At 39.4% G+C, this 22,978-nt stretch overlaps 2 protein-coding genes across 2 annotated transcripts in view; one reads left to right on the top strand and one right to left on the bottom strand.

Annotated features, from left to right (window-relative positions):
- LOC137283640 (SPRY domain-containing SOCS box protein 3-like) overlaps positions 1–22,978 on the top strand; it is a 445,038-nt gene that overhangs the window by 143,222 nt on the left and 278,838 nt on the right. The window lies entirely within an intron of this gene.
- LOC137283831 (solute carrier organic anion transporter family member 74D-like) lies at positions 1,296–10,808 on the bottom strand. The gene is made up of 4 exons (XM_067815514.1): positions 10,311–10,808; positions 2,049–2,203; positions 1,772–1,836; positions 1,296–1,516 (listed from the first exon to the last, which is right to left on the bottom strand). Exons 1-4 carry the CDS (start codon positions 10,806–10,808, stop codon positions 1,296–1,298), a joined length of 939 nt encoding a protein of 312 aa, XP_067671615.1.

The following is a 22,978-nucleotide window of genomic DNA, read 5'->3' as shown; positions in this document are numbered from 1 at the left end:
TGGTCACACGCTACAGGAACAACTGACTGTGGGTGGTCACACGCTACAGGAACAACTGACTGTCGGTGGTCACACGCTACAGGAACAACTGGCTAACATGCTGGATGGCATGCATACATGAATCACTGTAACAACGTTGAGAGAAAAACTTTTATGTCTCTGAATATAAGCACGCACAAAATAAAATGAATAAATCAACCGCTACAGAACCGTAACTGCACAAATACTACATTGAACATAGTTTATAATTATTCTTAATCTGAAGTAATCCCCAACAAAACTTCTGTCAACGGAAATCGTGTGTAAACCTGTAACTAATACACAGGAAGTACAAGGCGTTTCCAAGATGATAATAATTATAAGGTTAAACGTAGCTGAGCCAGGATCACCTGAACCCTCTCTGCTGCATTTTTCATCCTAGTCTGTAAGAAACAATAATATGAAACGTTCTGAGCATAACTACAATGAACCGCACGGTTCAGACATTTCTGTGGAAAGGTGGACGTGCCAAATCTGGTGATGTTTTGGTGAATGTTCAGTTATTGTATAAGCAGTCATACACTCTAGCCAAAGCTAAAGTGGGTCTGTGAACGGGTGCTTTGTCCTGGTGGAACCACACACCTACGGTGAGTTTTAGATACTATATTTAGACCTGATACTCTCAGTGGTTATCCAAACAGATTATAACACTTAAGGCATTAATGGACTGACCTTTTTGGACTCAGGCAGACCCGTTGGAATCCCTGAAAACAGTTGACACTGCCACCTAATAAAACAGACCTTTCCTTTGTCCGCGGAGGAGACTTTAGATGTTTCCACTGCCTTTGGTAGTCTGTGACTCGCCCACGGTTAGACACCGCTGGAATAGCATCTGGATGTAACGTGAAATACGACGGAAATGGTTATTGCACATGTCCAACCTTGTGTGTCTTGAACGTTTGGAACCTTCATGTCGGAGATGTTTGTCATTTCCAGTCTTTTCCTCAGATCGCCCCACACAAGAGATGCCTACTGTACTCACTATGTAGCTCGCGCTGTGTCGTTGATTTCTCTAATAGCATCATGCACATTAGCAACAGTTTTCTCGTGAAAGAGGGTGAAAATCACTTGTAACCACACTGAAGATTTTTTAGGGGGCGTCAGATTGTTCGAACTCTCGCCCCATCCCCACCCCCCCACCCACTCACCCCCCCTCTTCCCCCTTCAAAATAGTTGGATCCGTCCATGTTAAGTCCATTTTATGCCCTCCCCAGTTCAAGTCACCCTTTGTGTAGTCGGCACTATAACCAACAGTATTACTCAAAGGGTGTTGACTTATCAAATGTCAGACCCACGTACGATGTGATGGCGCCAACCAATGCCGCAAGTCTCAGACCTAAGGCAAGGCCAGTCATCCTCAGACGCATGTTTACTACGTCATAGAGAGCGCATGCGCCACGTTCTCCACAGGTAGTGCTCCATATTGTACAAGTGCTGTCTACAACGGCTCCAAACAATATGGGCGCCGGTAAAAGTCCTGAAACGAACACAAAGGAAGAGTTGAATGCACTTCAGGGCAGATGGAGAGGAAGTATATTTATTTTCTACTTATTTGTTAAAGGTGACAACTGTATGTGCTAGTCAAAACCCTGATAGCTGCAAAGAGAGAGAGAGATAAATAGATAGAGAGAGAGGTAGACAGAGAGAGAGAGTGAGAGAGAGAGAGAGAGAGAGAGAGAGAGAGAGAGTGAAAGAATACAGTAATGTACCGTGATGTATAGGAGACACATACCTATTAGTGATATGGAGAATGAGAACAAACCCATTGCTACAGCTTGATCCCGTTCCTCTGTACATCTGAAACATTAACGTCAGAGCATATTATACCATGGCCATCTTGCATTGTTTCGACCTGACATGTTGAAATTCGGCACATTTCCGGAGTGGTGCTATATATATTGTCTTGCAGATACAATGTACGTGTCGATATATAATAAACAGAACAAACAACGGGCATGACTTGTACACGTAGGATGGAATGTCGCACGCAATATCTCTTGGAACTTTACCTAACAATAAAGATGGCAGTCGGCGTGCTTCCCAACGACATGCACAGTCCAACGATGAAGAGGATGGTGATGTGATAGTATAAGAAGGGGCAATGGTCATCACATACACCTGGGATTACAACAGCGCTCGACTGAGCGACACAAGCACCATACATCTACAATCAAGAGATACATACAGGTAGATGTAATGTCATAGCAGAAGAAGAAAACTTATGAAAGAAAGATACAATTGTTATAACGAACATGTATTACTACTCTATATACCATGGACAGATCTAGCCGTTTAACTGATCTTGAAAACGAAAGTGTAAGAATATTAAAAAAAACTACAGTGGAAGTTGTCTAAATCGGCATTCATCGGGACTGAAGAAATAGTCCTGTTTAGACAGCGTGCTGGATTGTAGAACTGGTGATAAATGCACAAGCCACGGATGGAACTGAGACTTTATGCTGGAATTGACAACTTTCCGGTTTGGACAGATGCCGGTTATGAGAGCTTCCACTGTATATGTATAAAAATACTTTACTTCTATCACTATTAGTTTTTCCTAAACTCGAAATAAGGATGGAAAGTGTGTATACCAAACTGGTCTGGTTCTCACAGCCTGCATGACACGGGGAGAAGTATGTTGTCTGATTGGGGCCGCACATTGCCAAAAAGTCACTTCCGGTACAATTGCACACCTGACGTCCGCTGGTTGTAGATCTGGTTCACATAGATACGCACACACACAAATACAAATACATTATATATATACATACATATATACATACATACACATATATATATAAACTCTAGGATTCATCATCACCTTTCATTCTGGTGAAATTTCATCTAATATGAAATTTCCCTGGCCATCGTAACGGATTTCGTTCGCATTACTCCGAATGAGCGCACCTGAAGCAGCTGAAGCAATGATATTATGTAGACTAAGCATACACAGTGTTACGATAATCGGTTATGACTATAACATGACCATGTATTTGTTTCAGCAGTTTTACAGCTGTACTATGTTGTATGTAAACACATCAAGTCTAGGCTGTACGATCCAGTGATTGTCATCATACGATACGATGACAGAGAATGTGTTTATGAATCACAATGAAATAGTGATGACACCAGGGCTTGCAACAAGGAGAGTACATCGTGTCCTTCCGGTGACACCCGTCTTACTGAGGCAAAGTAAATGGTTAAACCTGAAAAACATTCGGAAACGCAGGGTACAAAACAGAATAGGGAAATGCATCGGGCATCATTTTTGTCAGTGATGCATCAAATTCAGAAATGCCCTCCCCATCTGCTCCGTGTTTTGACAGCTTTACTGAGGCCTTGAATGTTGCAGCCTTGATCCAACAACTCCTTAGCATGACCCTCTTTGAAAAAGAGGATGCTTGATGATATATGAGGAGTTGTGAAATGTAAACAACAAACGTCGTGTCATACAATAAAGAACACGTTGTCATCCATATGCTCGTCGTATATGTTCACCAACTTCCTAATGCCTCGCGTGAATCTAAACACCTGGAGCTGATGGAATATTGCCCGACATGAAAGGTACGCTGACTGATGGGAAGTTGAAAACCCTTTTGTCAAATAGCCTAGTTCCGTGTCACATGGAATTTTTATGCATGGAAGAAAATGTAACAATGGAGGTGGTCTCACCTGTCCCCATTATTTCAAGCTGAACTAGGTATATCAATGGGAGGGATATGTATATTTGTTAATTATTTAACGGTATAACCACTTATACACCTGAAGGTTAAGTTAAACTTCTTAACCAAACTATCTTGATTTGATTTTGCAAACCCAAGCAGAAATTCTGATTAATGTGCATAAAGAAACAGATCCGCGTGGAAGGGTGCATAGTTGATGCCCATAGGTATGCCTACCTCTCGGTAAACCACGGTCATTATTAAAGCAACCAACAAACTAAAGTATATTAAGGTAACAACAACTCACACTTTGAAATGTTTACATTGTGATCAAACGAGCAAACCATTTTAAAAGTAAAAACGGTGTAAGACGAAGAAGCAGCTATAAATATACATTTAAACAAATATCAACGATAATTTCTAGTTATTATTGTATGGTCACGCGTTAATATGAAACCGATACATTATGCAAACATCGAGTATACCAAACAACAAGAAAACAGCAAACATGGTGTTTGGACAATATTACAGTATGACCAGAAATTATCTGACCATCTATCAAGTGCTTCGTTTCATTCAAGAGAGACAACTCCGTTAATCCTTTACCATTAGTTTGTGAAGTGTTATCCCCCTTTGTTTATTTGCTAGCAGATGTCATTTTCAGTGATCCTATGTATGGATGATTTAGAGAAGAGGAAGATGGTTTTAAAGTATTATAACAAGGACATCAGATCAGCTAAAGAGATTTCAAGTAGAACAGGCATCCTTTTGTCCACTATTTATTGTGTTTTGAAAAATATGGCACTGAGCACCAGGAAGGTGCAGGCAGGTCCAGAAATCTGACTATCGGTGACAGGAAGCGGCTTGGTACTGTTGCTTCTAAAACCAAATGAAGGGCTGCATGCAGTGGGTTTGCTGGAGGAATTCCATGACCTATCATTAAACCTGAAGAAAAGGAGTGAAGGCTGAACTGGTGCTTACAGCATAGAAATTTTATCTGGGACAATGTGATTTTCTCGGATGAAAGTTCTGTGTGGCTGTTTCCTAATACTCAGGAATATGAACAGTGAGCGGTACACAGATATTCTCGATGGACTTTTACTTCCATCTGCTCACGTGTTCTATGGGCAGTTTTGGATTTTCCAGCAGGACAACGATCCAAAACTTCGTTCAAAACGTTAACAGGCCTGGTTTCGGACCCAAACTATGACATTTGTAGACTGGCCAAGCTATAGCCCTGACCTAAATCCAGTAGAAAATGTTTGGGGACTTAAATGAAAGCGTCAATTAGAAAAAATCTCACAAATCTTTAAATTATCAATAATTTCTGGTCATGCTATAGTTGACTTACACGTCACGGGTCTCTCTGGTTATCGCTGTATTTTCGCATCCAAGAAACAAATCACAGACGCTAACTAGGCAGACCATGGTGGTAACAGCAATGACCAGCTTCAGAGTGCCCCTGGCGCCAAGTTTTAATCTGGTTACCAGCGCTCCACCCGAAAACGTTCCAATTAGTAACGATAGGAAGGAAACAATTGCTGTAAAATGACATATGGGCTAGTAAGGCAACGGGTTAGATTCACTGTCAAGCTTAAGGCCAGTAGGATATCTGGAAACCACATATGGATTGGTTGAACAAAAAGGAACATCGCTGTTCAATAATGGAACAACAGAAAAAAACAACCTCCAACAAATACAGATTGAAATATCCCGATAAACAGTGATTCGGTAACCCCTGTGAGATCTCAGTGTAATGAAGATTGAATTTCATCATGCCAAGACGTTGATGCAGGAGACTATTGGCCGCATGGAGTGGTCAGCCCGGTCACCAGACTTCATCCCTATTGGACTGAAGAGCAGGCTGCCACTTCATGACATTCTTTTGTTATGAGGGCAAGAGACGATAGTGCCAAGATGTGATTGCATTACGTGGATCGCATCCAATGATTTTTTGGTCTGATATTCTTCCTTTGGGGGTGCACCTGACTGGAAATTGGTCACCTTTTGTCCAAGGAAATCTTCATGCAACATTGCATTTATGCATACTACATCTATTACCTATGTCATTGGCAAATTCTGAGTGTACGCATAATCAAAGTTATATCAGGTTTTCGGCTATAGCGTCATAATGTCAGTCACATGGCATCAGAACATTGTAATTTTAGTTGGCGTCAAGCTATCCGTTATGGTTTACAACATCTCAACCACCGACAAAATTATCTTAGCTAATTATCTTATAAGACAAGCTGCTTTACCAACCAGATTCTAGATGGACTATGTACTTACCTAATATTATGTTAGCGAACCACAGTGGAACTTTAAAAAGAGCCTGGAGGTACTTGGGTTCAAAACCAGCACTACCACCTCCAGACAATATCATACACGTTTGAGAAAACAACATGGCTACCAAGTAAGACTTCTTGAAGACTCGCCCACACGACTTCGGAAAATCTGAATATGACATATATGTACTAGTTAATGATAATGACCAAGTTTTAAACACTGTATTGATATACATATCAAGCATTTGTTTCAAAATTGGCATCACAAACTGCAACAGACAGTCACTGCATTAACACGATTGTTTTTGTTGTTTCTGGTGTAACACCGCCCTAGGTAACATTCCATATATATGTTGGCGGTTTGTAAATAATCGAGTCTGGAACAAACAATCCATAGCCAGTGCTCGAGAGGATGAACATCGATTTACGCAACTGAGATGCGATGACATGTGTTCAGCCAAGTCAGAGAGCTTTATCACCCGATTCTGTTCGTCGCCTCTTACGACAAGCATGAATTGCTGAAGACCAGTGCTAAGTAGGGGTGTCAGGCGCATAGTCAGGAAAATACAGAACATAAGCACAAAAGATGAAACATTTTGAAATCAGGGAGAATTAAAAATAAACCTAAACCTAAACCTTTGATGTGAACACGAGAGAACGTTACTTCTAACATCAATATCATAAAAAAACATGCAAACCATGAAGAGTAACCTCAAACTAGCGGGTCAAACACAAGCATATCCTGACCAAGTAACTATCACAAATTGTTAAGTACTAAAAACAACTAAAAGTAAACTCCAGTCTGAGCTAACTTGAGTTAAGTCTTTATGCGTCTCTGAAAGAATGCTCAGCTGTTGCAGAGGAGACTGACGTTGTAGCCAAGGTTTTCACGGCCACGTGGATGTTAGGATAAAGTTCCTCATGGCAAAGGCGAGCGTTGTAAGCATACAAGATGGCCCTTCTTCAATGGCTACGTCCTGTCAACGGCATTTTCACCGTCGTATGTCAACCTTTAGCTGCACAATGTTTCTTTGACGCTATGGTATGATAACAATCTGTTTCTTGACATAATTTTGTCACATAGGGTGGTCAAAACCTAATATCATCCGCGAAGCAAGTTGCGTTCGGTTGCATCGGTACAGTACCAGGAATTTTGAAGGACCGAAAAAAAAAGAAGAAAAAAAATACAGGAAAAGAAATTAAATGTCTTAAACTATTGCTTGACAAGTATTAGATGAACACGTTTGTGACAAGCAGGCGGGGAAAGTAAACGAATGCACTTGGTTGCTACAGGCGATTAAGCACGTGCAATACATGCTGACCGTGACGTGAAATCAATGCCGCTACTGTTTAATACGTGTCTCGTAGAGCGATATAGTTCAGCAAGACAGCATCAAGACACCATTCGCACGAGGCAGTTGAACTTTTCAATATTTAGACAAAAACCTGTTTCCCTCTTGTTTCAAATGGAATGTTCTGGAGGGCGTTCCCATACATGCAAATTTGGGTCATATGTCAGGTCGTGGCTCATCCAGTACTTGAAATGTTACAGTCATCGGTGAACCTGACTTACCTTTAACCTTAGACATCAAGTTGCTTTGGTGGACTTGGTCACGTGTGGTTGTGGTCGCTTGTACAAAGTATCTCGGGTAGCAGAAGAGGGGAATGGCAGCTATCAGTATAAGTGCTCCTAGTACGACGAACCCAAGCCACCAGGCACCAATCCATCGGGGGTCGAATAGGGAGAGGGATGTAGCTACTCACAGACACGAACAGTCATGACGGTACACACAAATAATATGACGAAGACGACCACAAAAGGCATGAAGCAGTAACATGTTCCTACTCATTATGTGAAAAAGAGCACACACGCTCGGTGATTGTTTAGTTTACTCATGATAAAACTCTCCGCCTTGTCAATCAAAGGGAGTCCTTTCTTCCTACTCTTAAGGCCAGATTCACTTCCGGGGTAAAAGGAAGCCCGTGAAGAGTCAGGGAAAAAATACTCCAGAAAGTTGAAGTCCTGTTCTGAACCTCAAGATCGTATACATGTCACTACCATCTTCTAAAAACCAACGCTGTCCGAAGATAAAAATAAGCACCAATTTCCTCACTTTTGCACAAATGCATATTAAATTAACACGAGGGATTATATAAGTACTAAGTTAAGATTTTACACATGTTGCGGAGAAGGATAATGTGTTTAGCTGCAAAGTCACTTTTGATCAACTGTTTTAGAAAACATTGGGGAGTGAGTCTTATTTCTGAAATGAGATACGCAAGGGAGTAGTGAAATACTTGCAGCCAAACATGACGGTGTTCTGATTTCTGTTGGTGCAGATCGAAATACTACGATTTTTCACATTAAAGTACAACATAGTGGAAATTGTGCGAGCTGACAGTCAATGTCACTAAAACGTCGCAGTAGTTCTATTTATCAGTGTTTCAAATTTCTCGAGTTGTCATAACTTTATGAAGAAATATGCTGATTGTCATTGGTTTCGTGCAGGCGAAATCGTATGTGATACCAAAGGTTAGTCGTAATAATTGCGAGGGGTATTTGCTTCAGTTTTGTGACAAAAACAAAACAACACATAACGTGATGACCTTAGTCACGTGATGACCTTAGCAATCGCACGTCCATTGAAAGAAAATCATGCTGACAATGATAAGCAGCAACATGCACCATAAATATAAGTCTTAATAAATAACGGCACCAAACTGCAGTTCTGATGAGCGAGTGTTGATTATCCAAGAAAGCGTAGAACATGTCTTGATGTATATTTACGACATTGGAAAAACGAGTAGGTGATCGTTCATGAAAACTATTTTTTCCTAATGGCTTTGAATGTAATTATCTGGATTAACCAATCTGTTGGTGATGAAATTTCTTTGGTACAGTTATTCAGAAATTCGTTGATAAATGATTTTTTTCTCAAAGCTGGTTGTCTACTTTGAATAATAGCTCTGGGTGTGTAATGTATGGAAGATACAAATTCACATTTGAACCAAAAGATACCTGTTTATCATAACAGAAAATAAACTGCGCTCTACCAATACCAAAATTTAGATGGAATGTCTTGTCAGTACCTTATAATGAAGGTAGATGGCAATTAATTGAACCTGCTTTACGTTTCTGTCCCATTTGCAACACCACTACAGAGGATAAGCATCATTTCACTCTTGTATTTCACTTGTATAATGATCTGAGATCAACCTCTCTTCCGAAATGCTTTTGGAAATTCTTTTCTGTCCATAATTTAAAGGCCAGGTGTATACATCTCAGGAGAATCTAATCAAACGTGTTCAGAATTACATTTACCATGCCTAATTTAAAGAAATGTGTATTTAGTTGAAACTTCATTCGGTATTTTTGTTAACCACGTTTTGTTTATCTTGTTTATGAGCCCTTGACCTCAATACAAATAATGACGTTTGACTTGACTTTGACTTGATACGCAACTTCTTATATAATCAATGTTGACGTCATGGCGTTCCCGTTCTCCAGACTTGAACCCGATCGAACATATTTGGAATTGGCTGGGAAGACGATTGCGACAGCAGATGAATCAAGCCCCTAAAACTGAAAGAATTAAACGAGCACTAGTTGCTCAATCGCGACAACTTCCGGTTAGAGTGTTCCATGAGCATGGAAATCTAGAGGGAGAGTCGCAAAAACTGTTTTCATCTACTCTTCTTCACAAACAGATCAGAAATCGCGTCAAGTCGCCCAAACTGTTTTCATCTACTCTTCTTCACAAACAGATCAGAAATCGCGTCAAGTCGTCCAAAGTATTCGAGTCACAAGGTGTTATAGTTTCAAAGGTGAATCACTGAAATTACAGATACATGTATTAATATTCACTAGGAACATTTTGTAGGCGAATATATAATATATATACTCAGATGATTTCGGTTTCGACCTTACCTTGAAGATCTACAGGGATATTGCTGAAGGCACTACCCAAGCCAAACGCAACGCCCGATCCAAGAAGCATGAATGTGAGTACGGCTCCTGTTAAACAGAAAAGTCTCTACCACAACTTGCATCATCAATACGTAAGTCATTATAAACAGCAATGGCAAAAACGTTTGAGTTTGAAGTCTCAATAGATGGTTATCAAATTTAGAACTGAAAATAATATTTGAGTGTAGATGAACATTGTGATGTATTTGGAGAGTGTATAGACGTATAGGTACCTAGAAGGATTCCTGATTTATGTTTCTGCTTGACGTTGTTATCAATGAATATCGTGACGAGTGGAAAGCGTGGGGATTTAACCATTCCTTGCACTATGAAGCCAATGCAGAGAAACCCTACTACCCATAGGTTATTAGATTCAGTTGCAGGATTATCCGCAGCAGAACAAGTATGGTTTGTTGGACTGGCTACATCAGCATCGGTACAGAAGTAGGCTTCGCTGCTACTGATATTAGCTCCAGAGAGTTGCTGGTCATTCGACATGTGCGTCTGTTTCACGAAGTGAGGGATGCAACAGACCGCAGTGGCAAAACCAAAGATAAGTCCAAGGATCCCAAAATACCTGGGAATATGTATGTCACGGCCGAAGTAAGTCAGGAAGATCACGGAGACGACAAATCCGATCTCGTTGCTAGATAGTATGATTCCCGAGGCGGTGCTGCTCAAGCCGAACGCCTTCTCGAGGTTGACAACCTGTGAGGCAAGGTAGGTGACTGTTGTCTGCTGCAGAAGGAACAGTACACCAGCCGAACATGAGAACATGGTCAGATTGGAACAGGCTTGCAAGTAGTCTGGCGCACAGCTACCAAGACCACATCTGGAGGGGGTTTTCTCTTCCATGTTCATTCCCACAATCGATTTTGTCTTCCCTGAATCCAATGTGGGAGTAGTTACGGCCATGCTGAAATGGTACATCAATTAAAAATCAGAATGTTTTCAAATGTGTACATGTCTATATCTCTCAAACAAAACACTTTCTCAGTTAGCATCTGTTGTCCATATATATCCTTGCCCATGTCTCTCACTTGGGTACAATGTTGTAAGATGGATTGTGTAATTATCGGGAGAGGACAACGTCTTGTTGGATAACGTCTGTCCAGTCCTTTTCTTAACGAATGGAATATGTTTGAACACAAAATTCATTTATGTCGGAATCAGGAAGCGATATCTTGCAAAGCTGTACGATATAGCCATGGATACACAAAGAACAAAAAATCCTAAACAAACAAACAAACACATACAAACACTTTTGCAATCATAGCTGATAGGAAATACTCTTTATCTTGTAATGATCCATTGTTTAATATCTCAAGTAGTCACTTAGGATCAGCCAAGGACCTGCTATTTACATAAGCCTCTAATATATTTTGTCATGGAGTGGACATGTAGTTGATTTTGTCCGTGGAGTTGTGGTAAGCTATGTCTTTTCAATACCACAAGCCAAGTCTGTTACACTTTGATCATAGGTCTTCGTCATACCTTTGGCCTTAAAGTATGAGGCTTTTCCTTGTTTCTTTTTTAATCAGCCGTGGATTCATCGATATATTTTTCTAACCCTGTATGGAAACCGGGTAGAGGGTAGTAAATATTCTGTAGTGCTCTTTGGGAATACAGTCTCTTTGTAAATTACTCGAAGTTATTTTGCAGTTTTGCACTCCGTTCCTTTCTTACGTCTTTCGTAATGAACGCGATAATGTGAATGAAACCTCGCATGATTTTCTGATTTTGGAAAGCGAATGAATAATCGTGTTTTTCTTGGAACCATATTTACACAGTTATTCCTAAGGAGGAAGCAGTAATGATTCGACAACGTTTGCAGCATGGTGAACGTTCACATGCTAGGCATGTTGCAGGTGGGCGTTATGCTTCCAGCACGAGATGAGGTCAAGGAAAGGTCGAAGGTGTGTTACACTTTGACATGAAAACATCGAGCACAGATCAAAAATCAAATTGCGGTCGTTCTAAAAGAGCAATTCTCAAGTCGCAAGGATAAAAACAAACTTACTTGGACCAGTGTTGTCTACGATAAGCGCACCTAAAGAGAGCAAACGATATCCCTGTTCAGTACATCTCACCTGAATGTAGATAAGGCATATCTGTGTCTGGAGGGTCTCACCTGAATGTGGACACACGATATCTTCGATCAGCGGATCTTACCCAAATGTGGACACACGATATCGGTGTTTAGCGCGATCTCACGTGGATTTGGAGAATCGATATGGGCTCAGCGAATCTCAAATGATTGTGGATAAGCGCACGTTGTGGACTTAAATAGTAAGCCCATTTTAGCAATATTCCAATCAAAATTGTACAAAAGCACGTATGGTTAAGCCCGTTTGATATCCAATTCTGTTGGTAATGACACTGGCCATTATTCTTTATAAGTCTTGTAGAAGCAATAGTGTTTTCTTTGTCTGATTCAATGGTAACTGTATTATTTTCTTGGTTTGCATTTTAGCAATGTAAGCTGTTATGATTGTGTGCAAAACATACTGATTGAAAATGTACAGGTACGTGTCTGGAGGGTCTCACCTGAATGTGGACACACGATATCTTCGATCAGCGGATCTTACCCAAATGTGGACACACGATATCGGTGTTTAGCGCGATCTCACGTGGATTTGGAGAATCGATATGGGCTCAGCGAATCTCAAATGATTGTGGATAAGCGCACGTTGTGGACTTAAATAGTAAGCCCATTTTAGCAATATTCCAATCAAAATTGTACAAAAGCACGTATGGTTAAGCCCGTTTGATATCCAATTCTGTTGGTAATGACACTGGCCATTATTCTTTATAAGTCTTGTAGAAGCAATAGTGTTTTCTTTGTCTGATTCAATGGTAACTGTATTATTTTCTTGGTTTGCATTTTAGCAATGTAAGCTGTTATGATTGTGTGCAAAACATACTGATTGAAAATGTACAGGTACGTTTCAGAGGCTTCAGTGGATACTCTTGTGACGGATTTTGGCCACACTGTCATTGCTGTTCAGCTGTCGTCTCTCGATCACCCCGGCACAGATCCACTGGCCAATCACATGTCTCCGAGTGTCAGCTTATGACAAAGCATGCATGTACTGTACTAATGCATGAAACACTTGAACAGGTCAAGCGACAATAACGCTCCCTATTCATCACACAGTTTAACATGTAAGTGCTAGTTTATGTGCAATGGATATGCAGATATAAGCGTAATCAGTTGCATTGAATTACCTCCAACACGTCTGGTCCGGACGATACCAATGTAACCAAAACGGGAGTCCGGTATTCCGACTGTCTGTATATGGAGGATCACGAGATTCATTATCCCGCTCGTAGGAAACGCCTTGGGTTTGGGCAGGAATTCATACTTGTTTGTCATGTGCTGTGTAAGCAACGTAAGAAGTTTGAACTCAACGTTTTCGTTCGTCTTCATGAACATATAAGTCATAAAAATTCAGAGCTAATTTCCCAGTCGACGCTCCATGTGATCGCCTTGACAATATCTTATTACTAAAGATGGGTTAATAGATGCATTACATAAAAAACTGTTTTCCAGTAGAAGTAGTAGTAGTAGTAGTAGTAGTAGTAGTAGCAGCAGCAGCATTAAGGTATTTTTTCATATCACTAATTCAACAACTCATGTGAAAAGGACTTGAAAAAAGCTAATTACACATAGAAATCTTGTGCATATATAACACACCTCTCGCACGTATGGCCCCGATTATACATGGAGATTTACTGGATTATTTGTACAAGTCTCAAATTGAGTATATTCTTGTACCCTCTCAGGCGGTAAGCAACTTACTTTAGTGTTGATTGTTCCTTTATAAAGGAACAGTTGCAAAATGTGATCCCCAAAAACTACAGAGGCACCACACACTCCGGTATACTGAAACTATTTGAAAGACGATTACTCTCACGCCTAGATTTTTATATATGTCATATAAATCCTTACTTCCCGAACCCTCTACAGTTTGGATTTACAAAAGAACAAAGTGCAATTACGTCAAAGTTTATGCTAAATGAATGCATAACATATGTTAAGTGTAGCTTGCTAGTCTTCACATTTGACAGGAAGGGTCCATTCTTGAAACTCCATAATTTAGGTATAACGGGTAAAGTGGATATGTGCTATATCATAATTGTGAAAACAGTTGTGGTACATTCGGAGTAAAACAAGGTGTAGGACAAGGTAGAGTCCTGACTTCGTGGTTCTTCCTTGTCTTTATTAATGATTTACTAACAGGATTAAGACATAGTAACAATGGTATGTGTGTATATGGTATTGATGTACCACTGGTAAGCCGATGATACCACCCTGTTACGTATCACTCTGGACTGCAGAATTCACTAAACATTGTTTCAGAATATGCTTCGTGATGACGCTTAACATACAACACGTCTAAAAGCACTATTGTAGTTTTTCGGAAAGGAACTTTCTCATTCTCCTATTGCAACACTTCTATTATTATAAGTCCATCAGTAAAATATAGTGGTATTCTACTCTCATCAGATCTGTCGTGTAAAGACAGAATTTTCGCTAATTGCCAAAAGGCAAAGCAAAACATAAATTCCTTAAACCCACTGGGCTTTAACACTACTGATTTACATCCAGTTATATGTGTTGATATGTGGAAAAGAATTGTTCTACATACATATATCAACTCACGCAGTATCTGCAGCCGTCTGTTATGTACTGCACGAAAGTATCTGAAATACATAGACGTGTATGTGTAAACTGATATTTTCCCCTCAAAAACAGTGTGTCGCAGAATAGATGTAAGTTTTAACTTCCATCGTGTTTCACAGATCTCACCTGTATGTGAACAACCGATTCCTGCGCTTAGTGGATCTCACCTGAATGCGGACAAACGATATGAGTCCAGCAGATCTCACCTGAATGTGGACAAACGATATGAGTCCAGCAGATCTCGCCTGAATGTGGACAAACGATATGAGTCCAGCAGATCTCACCTGAATGGGGACAAACGATATGAGTCCAGCAGATCTCGCCTGAATGTGGACAAACGATATGAGTCCAGCAGATCTCGCCTGAATGTGGACAAACGATATGAGTCCAGCAGATCTCACCCGAATGTGGACGAATTATAACAGCGATCAGAGGATATCACCTGAATGTGGACACACAGTATCTATGTTTAGCAGATCTCATCTGAGTGTGGACACATGGTACCTCTGCATAGCAGATCTCACCTGAATGGTAATAAACAATGTGTCATTCAACACCATCGACGTAATCATTCAACACCGTCAATACCCACAGATATGTGGTCAGTCATACTTGTTACACTGGTAGTATCTCTCTAGATGTTCTCAATCATACTTGTTACACTGATAGTTCCTTTCTAGATTTGGTCAGTCATACTTGTTACACTGATAATTCCTCTCTAGATTTGGTCAGTCATGCTTGTTACACTGATAGTTCCTTTCTAGATTTGGTCAGTCATATTTGTTACACTGATAGTTCCTCTCTAGATTTGGTCAGTCATGCTTGTTACACTGATAGTTCCTTTCTAGATTTGGTCAGTCATACTTCTTACACTGATAATTCCTCTCTAGATTTGGTCAGTCATGCTTGTTACACTGATAATTCCTTTCTAGATTTGGTCAGTCATATTTGTTACACTGATAGTTCCTCTCTAGATTTGGTCAGTCATGCTTGTTACACTGATAGTTCCTTTCTAGATTTGGTCAGTCATACTTGTCACACTGATAATTCCTCTCTAGATTTGGTCAGTCATACTTCTTACACTGATAATTCCTCTCTAGATTTGGTCAGTCATGCTTGTTACACTGATAATTCCTTTCTAGATTTGGTCAGTCATATTTGTTACACTGATAGTTCCTCTCTAGATTTGGTCAGTCATGCTTGTTACACTGATAGTTCCTTTCTAGATTTGGTCAGTCATGCTTGTTACACTGATAGTTCCTCTCTAGATTTGGTCAGTCATACTTCTTACACTGATAATTCCTCTCTAGATTTGGTCAGTCATACTTGTTACACTGATAGTTCCTTTCTAGATTTGGTCAGTCATACTTCTTACACTGATAATTCCTCTCTAGATTTGGTCAGTCATGCTTGTTACACTGATAGTTCCTTTCTAGATTTGGTCAGTCATATTTGTTACACTGATAGTTCCTCTCTAGATTTGGTCAGTCATGCTTGTTACACTGATAGTTCCTTTCTAGATTTGGTCAGTCATACTTCTTACACTGATAATTCCTCTCTAGATTTGGTCAGTCATGCTTGTTACACTGATAGTTCCTCTCTAGATTTGGTCAGTCATGCTTGTTACACTGATAGTTCCTTTCTAGATTTGGTCAGTCATACTTGTTACACTGATAATTCCTCTCTAGATTTGGTCAGTCATGCTTGTTACACTGATAGTTCCTTTCTAGATTTGGTCAGTCATGCTTGTTACACTGATAATTCCTCTCTAGATTTGGTCAGTCATACTTCTTACACTGATAATTCCTCTCTAGATTTGGTCAGTCATACTTGTTACACTGATAATTCCTCTCTAGATTTGGTCAGTCATACTTGTTACACTGATAGTTCCTCTCTAGATTTGGTCAGTCATACTTGTTACACTGATAATTCCTCTCTAGATTTGGTCAGTCATGCTTTTTACACTGATAATTCCTCTCTAGATTTGGTCAGTCATGCTTGTTACACTGATAGTTCCTCTGTAGATTTGGTCAGTCATGCTTGTTACACTGATAATTCCTCTCTAGATTTGGTCAGTCATACTTGTTACACTGATAATTCCTCTCTAGATTTGGTCAGTCATGCTTGTTACACTGATAATTTCTCTCTAGATTTGGTCAGTCATACTTGTTACACTGATAGTTCCTCTCTAGATTTGGTCAGTCATGCTTTTTACACTGATAATTCCTCTCTAGATTTGGTCAGTCATGCTTGTTACACTGATAATTTCTCTCTAGATTTGGTCAGTCATACTTCTTACACTGATAATTCCTCTCTAGATTTGGTCAGTCATGCTTGTTACACTGATAATTCCTCTCTAGATTTGGTCAGTCATACTTGTTACACTGATAGTTCCTTTCTAGATTTGGTCAGTCATACTTCTTACACTGATAATTCCTCTCTAGATTTGGTCAGTCATGCTTGTTACACTGATAATTCCTCTCTAGATTTGGTCAGTCATACTTGTTACAGTGAGAGTTCCTTTCTAGATTTGGTCAGTCATACTTGTTACAGTGAGAGTTCCTTTCTAGATTTGGTCAGTCATGCTTGTTACACTGATAGTTCCTTTCTAGATTTGGTCAGTCATACTTCTTACACTGATAATTCCTCTCTAGATTTGGTCAGTCATGCTTGTTACACTGATAGTTCCTCTCTAGATTTGGACAGTCATACTTGTTCACTGATAGTTCCTTTCTAGATTTGGTCAGTGATACTTCTTACACTGATAATTCCTCTCTAGATTTGGTCAGTCATGCTTGTTACACTGATAATTCCTCTCTAGATTTGGTCAGTCATGCTTGTTACACTGATAATTCCTCTCTAGATTTGGTCAGTCATGCTTGTTACACTGATAGTTCCTCTCTAGATTTGGTCAGTCATACTTGTTACACTGATAATTCCTCTCTAGATTTGGTCAGTCATACTTGTTACACTGATAGTTCCTCTCTAGATTTGGTCAGTCATGCTTGTTACACTGATAGTTCCTCTCTAGATTTGGTCAGTCATGCTTGTTACACTGATAGTTCCTTTCTAGATTTGGTCAGTCATGCTTGTTACACTGATAGTTCCTTTCTAGATTTGGTCAGTCATGCTTGTTACACTGATAGTTCCTCTCTAGATTTGGTCAGTCATACTTCTTACACTGATAATTCCTTTCTAGATTTGGTCAGTCATGCTTGTTACACTGATAGTTCCTTTCTAGATTTGGTCAGTCATGCTTGTTACACTGATAGTTCCTCTCTAGATTTGGTCAGTCATGCTTGTTACACTGATAGTTCCTTTCTAGATTTGGTCAGTCATGCTTGTTACACTGATAGTTCCTTTCTAGATTTGGTCAGTCATACTTGTTACACTGATAATTCCTCTCTAGATTTGGTCAGTCATACTTGTTACACTGATAGTTCCTCTCTAGATTTGGTCAGTCATGCTTGTTACACTGATAGTTCCTCTCTAGATTTGGTCAGTCATGCTTGTTACACTGATAGTTCCTCTCTAGATTTGGTCAGTCATGCTTGTTACACTGATAATTCCTCTCTAGATTTGGTTAGTCATGCTTGTTACACTGATAATTCCTCTGTAGATTTGGTCAGTCATGCTTGTTACACTGATAATTCCTCTCTAGATTTGGTCAGTCATACTTGTTACACTGATAGTTCCTCTCTAGATTTGGTCAGTCATACTTGTTACACTGATAGTTCCTCTCTAGATTTGGTCAGTCATGCTTGTTACACTGATAGTTCCTCTCTAGATTTGGTCAGTCATGCTTGTTACACTGATAATTCCTCTCTAGATTTGGTTAGTCATGCTTGTTACACTGATAATTCCTCTGTAGATTTGGTCAGTCATGCTTGTTACACTGATAATTCCTCTCTAGATTTGGTCAGTCATACTTGTTACACTGATAGTTCCTCTCTAGATTTGGTCAGTCATGCTTGTTACACTGATAATTTCTCTCTAGATTTGGTCAGTCATACTTCTTACACTGATAATTCCTCTCTAGATTTGGTCAGTCATGCTTGTTACACTGATAATTCCTCTCTAGATTTGGTCAGTCATGCTTGTTACACTGATAATTCCTCTCTAGATTTGGTCAGTCATGCTTGTTACACTGAAAATTCCTCTCTAGATTTGGTCAGTCATACTTGTTACACTGATAATTCCTCTCTAGATTTGGTCAGTCATACTTGTTACACTGATAGTTCCTCTCTAGATTTGGTCAGTCATACTTCTTACACTGATAATTCCTCTCTAGATTTGGTCAGTCATGCTTGTTACACTGATAGTTCCTTTCTAGATTTGGTCAGTCATACTTGTTACACTGATAGTTCCTCTCTAGATTTGGTCAGTCATGCTTGTTACACTGATAGTTCCTCTCTAGATTTGGTCAGTCATGCTTGTTACACTGATAATTCCTTTCTAGATTTGGTCAGTCATACTTGTTACACTGATAGCTCCTTTCTAGATTTGGTCAGTCATACTTCTTACACTGATAATTCCTTTCTAGATTTGGTCAGTCATACTTCTTACACTGATAATTCCTCTCTAGATTTGGTCAGTCATGCTTGTTACACTGATAGTTCCTTTCTAGATTTGGTCAGTCATACTTGTTGCACTGATAGTTCCTTTCTAGATTTGGTCAGTCATACTTGTTACACTGATAATTCCTCTCTAGATTTGGTCAGTCATGCTTGTTACACTGATAGTTCCTCTCTAGATTTGGTCAGTCATACTTGTTACACTGATAGTTCCTCTCTAGATTTGGTCAGTCATGCTTGTTACACTGATAGTTCCTTTCTAGATTTGGTCAGTCATACTTGTTACACTGATAGTTCCTCTCTAGATTTGGTCAGTCATGCTTGTTACACTGATAGTTCCTCTCTAGATTTGGTCAGTCATGCTTGTTACACTGATAGTTCCTTTCTAGATTTGGTCAGTCATACTTGTTACACTGATAGTTCCTCTCTAGATTTGGTCAGTCATGCTTGTTACACTGATAGTTCCTCTCTAGATTTGGTCAGTCATACTTCTTACACTGATAGTTCCTTTCTAGATTTGGTCAGTCATACTTGTTACACTGATAGTTCCTCTCTAGATTTGGTCAGTCATACTTGTCACACTGATAATTCCTCTCTAGATTTGGTCAGTCATACTTCTTACACTGATAATTCCTCTCTAGATTTGGTCAGTCATGCTTGTTACACTGATAGTTCCTTTCTAGATTTGGTCAGTCATACTTGTTACACTGATAGTTCCTCTCTAGATTTGGTCAGTCATACTTGTTACACTGATAGTTCCTCTCTAGATTTGGTCAGTCATGCTTGTTACACTGATAGTTCCTCTCTAGATTTGGTCAGTCATGCTTGTTACACTGATAGTTCCTCTCTAGATTTGGTCAGTCATACTTCTTACACTGATAATTCCTCTCTAGATTTGGTCAGTCATACTTCTTACACTGATAATTCCTCTCTAGATTTGGTCAGTCATACTTCTTACACTGATAGTTCCTCTCTAGATTTGGTCAGTCATACTTCTTACACTGATAGTTCCTCTCTAGATTTGGTCAGTCATACTTCTTACACTGATAATTCCTCTCTAGATTTGGTCAGTCATGCTTGTTACACTGATAGTTCCTTTCTAGATTTGGTCAGTCATACTTCTTACACTGATAATTCCTCTCTAGATTTGGTCAGTCATACTTCTTACACTGATAGTTCCTCTCTAGATTTGGTCAGTCATACTTCTTACACTGATAGTTCCTCTCTAGATTTGGTCAGTCATACTTCTTACACTGATAATTCCTCTCTAGATTTGGTCAGTCATACTTCTTACACTGATAATTCCTCTCTAGATTTGGTCAGTCATACTTGTTACACTGATAGTTCCTCTCTAGATTTGGTCAGTCATACTTCTTACACTGATAATTCCTCTCTAGATTTGGTCAGTCATGCTTGTTACACTGATAATTCCTCTCTAGATTTGGTCAGTCATACTTCTTACACTGATAATTCCTCTCTAGATTTGGTCAGTCATGCTTGTTACACTGATAATTCCTCTCTAGATTTGGTCAGTCATACTTCTTACACTGATAGTTCCTTTCTAGATTTGGTCAGTCATACTTCTTACACTGATAGTTCCTCTCTAGATTTGGTCAGTCATGCTTGTTACACTGATAGTTCCTTTCTAGATTTGGTCAGTCATGCTTGTTACACTGATAATTCCTCTCTAGATTTGGTCAGTCATACTTCTTACACTGATAATTCCTCTCTAGATTTGGTCAGTCATACTTCTTGCACTGATAATTCCTCTCTAGATTTGGTCAGTCATACTTCTTACACTGATAGTTCCTCTCTAGATTTGGTCAGTCATACTTCTTACACTGATAATTCCTCTCTAGATTTGGTCAGTCATACTTGTTACACTGATAGTTCCTCTCTAGATTTGGTCAGTCATGCTTGTTACACTGATAGTTCCTCTCTAGATTTGGTCAGTCATACTTGTTACACTGATAGTTCCTCTCTAGATTTGGTCAGTCATGCTTGTTACACTGATAGTTCCTTTCTAGATTTGGTCAGTCATACTTGTTACACTGATAGTTCCTCTCTAGATTTGGTCAGTCATGCTTGTTACACTGATAGTTCCTCTCTAGATTTGGTCAGTCATGCTTGTTACACTGATAGTTCCTTTCTAGATTTGGTCAGTCATACTTGTTACACTGATTGTTCCTCTCTAGATTTGGTCAGTCATGCTTGTTACACTGATAGTTCCTCTCTAGATTTGGTCAGTCATACTTCTTACACTGATAGTTCCTTTCTAGATTTGGTCAGTCATACTTGTTACACTGATAGTTCCTCTCTAGATTTGGTCAGTCATACTTGTCACACTGATAATTCCTCTCTAGATTTGGTCAGTCATACTTCTTACACTGATAATTCCTCTCTAGATTTGGTCAGTCATGCTTGTTACACTGATAGTTCCTTTCTAGATTTGGTCAGTCATACTTGTTACACTGATAGTTCCTCTCTAGATTTGGTCAGTCATACTTGTTACACTGATAGTTCCTCTCTAGATTTGGTCAGTCATGCTTGTTACACTGATAATTCCTCTCTAGATTTGGTCAGTCATGCTTGTTACACTGATAGTTCCTCTCTAGATTTGGTCAGTCATACTTCTTACACTGATAATTCCTCTCTAGATTTGGTCAGTCATGCTTGTTACACTGATAGTTCCTTTCTAGATTTGGTCAGTCATACTTGTTACACTGATAGTTCCTCTCTAGATTTGGTCAGTCATACTTGTTACACTGATAGTTCCTCTCTAGATTTGGTCAGTCATGCTTGTTACACTGATAATTCCTCTCTAGATTTGGTCAGTCATGCTTGTTACACTGATAGTTCCTTTCTAGATTTGGTCAGTCATACTTCTTACACTGATAATTCCTCTCTAGATTTGGTCAGTCATGCTTGTTACACTGATAGTTCCTTTCTAGATTTGGTCAGTCATACTTCTTACACTGATAATTCCTCTCTAGATTTGGTCAGTCATACTTCTTACACTGATAATTCCTCTCTAGATTTGGTCAGTCATACTTGTTACACTGATAGTTCCTCTCTAGATTTGGTCAGTCATACTTCTTACACTGATAGTTCCTCTCTAGATTTGGTCAGTCATACTTCTTACACTGATAATTCCTCTCTAGATTTGGTCAGTCATACTTCTTACACTGATAATTCCTCTCTAGATTTGGTCAGTCATACTTCTTACACTGATAGTTCCTCTCTAGATTTGGTCAGTCATACTTCTTACACTGATAGTTCCTCTCTAGATTTGGTCAGTCATACTTCTTACACTGATAATTCCTCTCTAGATTTGGTCAGTCATGCTTGTTACACTGATAGTTCCTTTCTAGATTTGGTCAGTCATACTTCTTACACTGATAATTCCTCTCTAGATTTGGTCAGTCATACTTCTTACACTGATAGTTCCTCTCTAGATTTGGTCAGTCATACTTCTTACACTGATAGTTCCTCTCTAGATTTGGTCAGTCATACTTCTTACACTGATAATTCCTCTCTAGATTTGGTCAGTCATACTTCTTACACTGATAATTCCTCTCTAGATTTGGTCAGTCATACTTCTTACACTGATAGTTCCTCTCTAGATTTGGTCAGTCATACTTCTTACACTGATAATTCCTCTCTAGATTTGGTCAGTCATGCTTGTTACACTGATAATTCCTCTCTAGATTTGGTCAGTCATACTTCTTACACTGATAATTCCTCTCTAGATTTGGTCAGTCATG

This window comes from Haliotis asinina, chromosome 5 (assembly GCF_037392515.1).
Source record: "Haliotis asinina isolate JCU_RB_2024 chromosome 5, JCU_Hal_asi_v2, whole genome shotgun sequence".
NCBI lineage: Eukaryota > Metazoa > Mollusca > Gastropoda > Lepetellida > Haliotidae > Haliotis > Haliotis asinina.
Note: the sequence above shows the minus strand (reverse complement) of the source record. Positions and strands in the feature narration are given on the sequence as shown.